This window comes from Grammomys surdaster, unplaced genomic scaffold (assembly GCF_004785775.1).
Source record: "Grammomys surdaster isolate TR1022 unplaced genomic scaffold, NIH_TR_1.0 239, whole genome shotgun sequence".
In the NCBI taxonomy this organism is placed as follows: domain Eukaryota; kingdom Metazoa; phylum Chordata; class Mammalia; order Rodentia; family Muridae; genus Grammomys; species Grammomys surdaster.
The window spans coordinates 246,444-254,144 of record NW_021604684.1 but is presented as its reverse complement, the minus strand read 5'-3'; the positions used below and the strand labels follow the sequence as shown (position 1 = coordinate 254,144).

General features: G+C 36.7%; 1 protein-coding gene across 1 annotated transcript in view; it reads right to left on the bottom strand.

Moving 5' to 3' along the window:
• Positions 1-1,063: 1,063 nt before the first annotated feature.
• The window catches only part of Dcc (DCC netrin 1 receptor), a 189,181-nt gene continuing 182,543 nt past the window's right edge, over positions 1,064-7,701 (bottom strand). Inside the window, exons 17-18 of the mRNA XM_028774187.1 lie at positions 4,897-5,039; positions 1,064-1,153 (exon numbers count right to left, since the gene is read on the bottom strand). Coding sequence (XP_028630020.1) covers positions 1,064-1,153; positions 4,897-5,039 — 233 coding nt within the window. The remainder of the gene's footprint in view (positions 1,154-4,896; positions 5,040-7,701) is intronic.

Genomic DNA, 7,701 nt, shown 5'->3' with positions numbered 1-7,701 from the left:
AACTCATGAAAAGGGGCTCTGGGATAAGTTTTTTCATGCTCCTTTTCTTTCTTTTGAGCTTGCTCTCAGGAAATCTACTATTTCCACAGAGGGATATTGGGGGCACAGGATATATGACACATGGAGTTGGCCATTTTACCTAAGGCTACTTGCCCAGGAGAAGTAGAGGAATGGTTGGGGATGGAGGATGGTGGAGTTTCTCTGGCCAAACTCCTGAAGAAGAAGCCTTAGTGAAACTCAGACAGGCCATCACAGTGTGGAATGGCATAGAAGCCACTGAAATCAAAAAATGTCCTATGACAAGCTCTAGTACACAATCACCATGTGTCTGAGAAGATTGCATATTGTATTTTCCTTCTAGAAAGGTGTTGTTGCTGGCAAGATGCCACCAGTTGAGGATTTTTTAAGTTTCTACAAGCTAGACATAAACGTTAATCAAGGATGGATTAACAAATACTTGCTAAAATTGGGGAAAGTTTATACCCACTCACTAACATCTGCCGCTTGTGTGGGACGGAATGATTGAACTATAAACAAGCATTCACTGCCTTTTGCTTATTCACTTATTTACTTTTTATGCTGTCAGGAAAACATCCAATCCTTTGGTGCTATGGAGTAAGAGAGTTACCATGGATGCTCAGTAGTTGAAAAAAAATTGAGTTTGTATTGGTTTGCAATGGCATGATACAGGCTGAAAATAATGCACTTGTGAGACTAGACCTACATAGAAAATGAAAGGTCTTACTGAAGGAAAATGTAGGCATTCGTTATGACACCATGGTCACTGCAGTGACAAAGACCCAGAACTATGCTAGCAGCTTCAGCCTTGACTTTGCAGTGAAGATCCATCTTCAGGACCTCATGATCATCATTGTATAATTCCTGATGTCCATTTAGGATGGGATGCTGATTTCTTCTGAAGTGCTTCAGTTGTTCCTTAACTGAATGGTCTGGATGGTTGACCTGTACACTGGGTAGAGTTTTTGGACACAGGTGTGCTGCTTATGAATAATTGGTATGCTGTAAAGTTCCCAAGAAGATCTTAACATTTTGGCAATGCATGTCAAAAGGCGGAGCCTGTGATGGCATTGAGTTGCTTCATTAGCCCTTCCAAACTTGCCATTTGTTCGCTCAAGTCATCCTGTTCATATACCTGGAGAGAGAATGAAAACAGAGTCAGGATAATGTCTTGGTATGCTCCTTCCATGAAGGATCCACTTAATATCTGGCTGTTAGTTGGGCCTCTTATGATTCTTGAGTTTGACATAGGGATCAATAGATAGAGTAGCTCTCAGAATATTCTAACTGAATAAACTAGTAATAGAAAATGACCTACCAATAAACTATTGAATACTGCTTCCCTGTATTCTATACCTTTAATAGGGAAAGAAGCTTCACTGTTAAAAATGTACTATTTTAAGTGATATTCTTCCAATGGCTAGCTTTGTAGTAATGAACAAGTTAAGAAATTTCTATGATGTTTAGTTTTACTTGTCTGTGAAATGATAATGATACCTATTTTATAGTTTATTCTGAGCATCCCGTGATATGCTTCCTGTATGTTACAATGTCTGATCTGTGATTCATATTAATACAGTAGTTCCTTTGCATTTTGACAGGCTATCTATAAATAGGCATCTAAAGATCAACATGCATCAGTATTTTTTTTAATAACATGACATAGAATTTACGTTTTGCATGGCAACTTGATGGTTTCTTGACTAATAAGAAATGTGTAGATTATAACTTTAGCTTGTGAGTGGAAACAAAGTTTATGTCCAAAGCCAGAGTGCTTGGCAAAAGTGTGAAGGAATGCTTGCAGTGTGATATAAATTCTGTGTAAACTAAGAGGCTTACTTCTATAACTCTTACTGAATGGATCACATTTGATTTACTGTCAGTTCCTTGCTTGATCTTATTTGTGAGTTCAAGGATTTCTAATTATCCTACTTATCTAAAATATTCATTTACTGGTCTTAGAAGTTTTGATTTAATAAAGAAACGATTTGAATATTTATATACTTGCTGTTTTTGGTTAGTCTTCCATTTGTCAAATTGGGAATATGTCCAATACCGCTGCATGCTGGTAAATAATCAATAAGTAATAATTCTCTCCCTTTCCCCTTTCTTAAATATAGTTTGTTTTATATTTTTTATAAATATTATAGTTTTTTTATATTTTATTTTATAAACATTGGCATGAATGAAATTCTGAACTATTTTCAACCATCCCTTTTAATTAGTTATATGATTGAAACAATGTTCCAAATCATGATTTGTACTCTATATATCCAATATGCATTACTTAATATCATGGTCAGAGAGCCCTCTAATCATTCTAAGTCAATGTCCATCATACCAAGAGACCTTCAGAAGAATTTGTTCTATAGGATCCTCAGAAGACTTGTTATCCACAGAAGAATATTCAAGATACATGGTCACATAGCATCAACCCATGAGTGTCTTTTAGAGTTATGAACATGTTAATGAGTCATTTGGTCATATACCACTAAGAACTGACCAAGGATTAAAGATAACCCACTGACTAAACACACTATCTTGTATAAAATAAGCGAAATTGGGAAATGATTATTTGGTCAGTCACTCTTGTCTGACCATCATTTCATGATTCCTTTTTTTCTTCTTCTCTTTTTTCCCTCCTTTTTCTTTTTAACAAAGTGTCTTACTATGTACTCCAGAATGGCTCTGAACTCTCAATGTGGGCCAGGTTGGCCTCAAACTCAGAGCTTTATCAGTCTCTGCCTTTGGCTTTACCATTCTGGTCCTTGGTCAACCATTTTCAGGTTTGATGTTTTGTTGGTCTGGGTGGTTTATCTGAATGCAGCTATTAAAATCTTGAAAAACAGTCTAAAATCAAATGTGTTTCATATATAATTAATACTGAATTCTGAATGCATAATCTAAAAACAGAAGGAAAATACCTTATTGACATTTATATTTACCAGATGTAATATTTTGGAAAAATTGGATTAAACAAAAGACAGCATTAAATTAAATTTTATTAATTTTTATGCTTTTAATGTGGCTTGTAAAAAATTTAAAATTTATACAGGGAGTCACATTATTACTTTATAGAAAGCTGTTGATCTAAATGTGTCCAGTTTCTGCTTTTCCTTTCATGTACATTTCTTACTGCTTTTAATGCTCTATACTTTGCTTTGGCTATATCCAGTCAACCTTCAGTGTAAGTCAGGCCATCTGACATTAGAATCAGAGCTTCTCATATAAGAAGCACTTTGTAAATTTAGTATCTTAACCTAATTTTAGATATGGCCACAAATCATATGACTAGACATATATTGAAATAAATAGTTGTATTCTGACAAGAGAGCAGTAAGTGTCTTGAAATTTTAATCTTGTAGAAGGTGTGTTAAGCATGTAATGTCCTTCTGCTGAATATTCAGAAAAAGATACACATTACTGATTTCCTTGGTTATTATGTTGTTATATTACTTCATGGTACAAAATGTTTGGTTATGTTTAAAGTTTTAAAAAGTCATGAAAATATATATATTTGTTATTTAAATAAAATAATCTTTTCTTTTTGACAATCAAATTTCTGATGGAAATAATTTTAGGCAAGAAAATCGGTAGTTTCATAGACTAATCAAGGACTGAATATAGTTGCTGCTTTTAGCCTTGGGCATTATTAAAGTTTTATCATTGTAACATTTGGAAAATTGGTGTAGTGCTCAGTGCATGAGGTTACAGAAATTAGTTGATAGCAGCAAATTTTCTTCCACAATCCATGCTTGAAAAAAACCTATCAAGTTAATAAGATAGAAATATAAACTTTCTTTTTCATGTTTTTCCCTTTGTGTTTCTTGATAGTCAAGGTATCTGATATGTTAATTCTATGAAAGTGCTATGAAATGTTTCCTCTTAAACACTACTCAGAAGGACAGCAACATTCCAGACCTCTGCCTGTAGGTAGCCTCATTTCAGTATGTCATAGTACAGTTTTATTGCAGAGGTTTTTTCTTTTTCCCTGTAGAAAAGAAATTCTCCCTTCCTTTACTAATGAACCTTTCTTCTTATTTTCATAATGTACTTTCAGTTAGCTTACATGCCAGTGTTAATTCCAAATGGTTGTTCATATAAGCTTAGTTTTGTCTCACCGTCACCTTATCTTCTCCACTCCTCAGTCCTCTGGTCCCCATTACCTGCTTAACACCTGAACAACTGCCCCCTTCCTGTGACTGTGTTATTCAGGCCTATTGATTTTCTATCTGGGGTTGGAAGATTGGAGGTTTCCAGATAATGTTTCCAGGCAGCCTTCCTTTGGGTTAGAGCTTGCCCTACCCCTTCACTTCCTTTGCCCCACTTCCTTTAAGCTTGAATAATTCTCTTCCTAATATCCCTCATCTCTGCAATTGTTCTTTTTTCAAACACTGTTTTCATTTATTCATTTTGTATCTTCTTCTGAAATCTCTCTCTCTCTCTCTCTCTCTCTCTCTCTGTGTGTGTGTGTGTGTGTGTGTGTATGTATGTGTGTGTGTGTGAAAAATCTCTTAGAATATAGCTTTCAGTTAAATACTAGTTAAATAATGAACACATAGTTTTGTATACAAGATTTCAAGGTATTTAATAGTAATCACAGGGTGTGTGTGTGTATGCACACACATTTATAGATACACACACATGTACATATAAACATGTATATATGATTATATAAATTCATAGATCAGTTAAAATTCTTTTATATAAGGTTGCCTTTAAGTATAAATACATCTTTAACTTAAATTATGGGTATATATCCTTTTTGTCTTCACATTCAAGCATAAGCAAGTTGTAAGAACAACGTCCCCATATAATGATGAGAGCTGACTGCCTTAGATCCCATCGAATAGTGTAATTGTGATCAAAGCTTCTTACACTGGCTGGATCCTCTGTTGGCTTGTGACTCTCTTCAGACACTTCAGGGGCCGTTGGCACAGACACAGGAAGCAAAGGGGACCTTGCCTTTCCGGCCAGCCCAAGGGAGGCTGTTTTAACATGAGTCTTGGGAAGCGTGGGTCCTGGAATAGAAAACACAGGGTGATGAAAGTAATGCATAAAACATTCAGGGAACAATCTCTGCCATGTAGACCAAATCCAGAAGGCTGCCTTTCACTTTAGTGTGTCACTCATTCTATGTGTGGCGATTGATTCTGACACTCAGAATGCAGCCATTTTATTTCTCCTGAATGGAAGACAGATTGTGCAAAGGCCTTGGCGAATGAAGCTTCATGAGTCATAACTGACTTCAAGTGGACTCCAAATCAGGCAGGGAGCTCCTTTTTCTCATCACAACCTACAGAGTATCACATGAGCTCATTGTCTGCTAAGCCTCTGGCTCAGGCTGCAAAGGCCTGTACAATAACTCATGAATACGCTCTAACACAAACACATAAGCATATATATATATCCATCAAAGGGGATACATGGGAGGAGTTGGAGGGAGGAAGGAGAAAGGAGAAAATGATGTACTTAAAATCTGAAAAACTAAAAAGAAAACCTACAGAAAAAATTTTAAAAGAAGGAATAAAAATTTGCCTCTGCTATATCTATCAAAAGTAATGACACTTTGGTTCTTCATTTACTATCTTAGTGGGGTACTATAGTCTTTGAATCAGACTCCTATTTCAATAAACATACCTGGGTTAATGTACTAACTATTAAAGCGTCTGTGGATAGAAAAAAAGGATCATTTGTTTATATGAAGCAATGCAAATAGTCTAAAAAGTCATTAATCTTCTAATTTTTAATATGAATCTATTTTTCCTCTGTCATGACCTAAACATACAATTCTTTCTCAACATCTTTTTTGTGGGATTGCATAAGGGTATCTTGGTTCATGGTTGGGCATGGGCCTGGAACACTGAGACTCCAACGGAGAAACAGCAGGTGTTCAGCCACATCCCCAGAACCCAGAGTCCCGACACTCAGTCTCCTCTCCATAGACCAGACCTACATTGTTCAGTCACATAGGCCATTACAGCCCCTCCCAAAGTGCACAGGTAGAGGATGTGACTATAGGCCTCAGGCCCTAGGGATTTACATACTAATGAAGGCCAGAGGGAGGAGCAAATTAAGCATTCTTCCCAGAACTTCCCCCTTTCTCCCTCCCTATTTAACTCAGGTCTGCCCTGAGTTTCAGGGGGTACATCCAGACCCATCTACCATCTGCCATGACAACAAACCCTTTTGGAACCAAGGACTTTCTCGTGTCATTGGAGCCTGCCGTCACCAAAGCTTCCAGCCTTTGGAACCCTAGACCTTTCTCGTGTATGTGGGACTAGCCACGTGGAAAGTCCCCAGGACTCCACTGCTGTGGCCCCCCTTTTTGCCACACTGTTTGATTACCAATCACCAGGGATCAAAGAATGTAACGAGACACAGCAATCCTACCCATTTAGCTATCCCTATTTATGCAATCTCTTGATTTTCTGACCCTTTCCTGGATTGGTAATCTGGAAAATAGTAATGATAATAGTGATTTGTAAGGATTCAATGAGATTACAGATTGAAATTGGTTGAAGCCTGGGGAGATTGCTCAGTCTATGATGATCTTACATTTGAATCATGAATTCCTGAGTCTGAGCCCAGGAACACATGTAAAATGTATAGTTGATATAGCATGTACTTGCAGTTCCAGTGCTGGTGAGGCAGAGTCAGTGTGTGGCCCACTGTCCAGTTAGTCTAGCTTACTCAGTAAGCAAGCTTCAAGCTAGTGAGAAGTGCTCTTTCAACACAGAGGAGATAGACTATGTCTGATATGTGAATGACATCTGACATTGTCCTCTGGCCTCCACATGCACACACGCTCACACACACACACACGTGCACACACAAATCCTATAAAGAACTAGTTATTGATATTCCCTTAGTAAAATAATCCTAAGTATCATTTTCTGAGTTTTAATGTGATGTTGTAAAGACTGGAGAAAATCAACTAACCTCAAACTTCCACATTTGGGCAAACAATTCTCCCAAATTATATATGATTGCCCTGGATAAATGAAGGCTTCTTAACTCATAAATTGTTTTATCTTATCCAGGCAAGTGTTTTCAAGAAACCATGCAAATGGACCTTAATGGAGTTCAATACCTGTATTTAGCTTGAGGATTGACTGTTTACCCTTGTGTATGAATGATGTAAGTGAGTTGTTATGTCAGTGAATGAGCTCCAGCATTGATGTCACCTATTGCTGTTACAATGTTTCTTAAATATAAGCATAAAGTTGTCATAACCTTCATAACATATTTCTTCTGTTATAGCCTATCATATAAAGACACATAATGTTAAGTGGGAACATCCTATAAAAATATACAATTTGAGGGCTGATGAGATGGCTTAGCAAGGAAAAATGCCTTCTGTCCAAGCCTGATTACTTGAGTTCAATCCCCAGAACCTATGGTATGTGTGAGTGTGTATATACATGTGCATATGTGCATACATGTGCATGTGTGTGTGTCTATTAGTGAATCAACTTCAAAAAATTGTCTCTGGCATCCATAATCATGTTCTTATGGCAGGTGTTTCTGCACTGTTTTATATATATATATGTATATATATTAATATATATATTGATTCATCTTCTCCAGGCAAGTGACTTCAAGAGCCCATATTCCTGGCATATTGTAAATAATTGCCTTGGTAAGATGAAGGCTTCTTAACTCATAAATTGTTTTATCTTA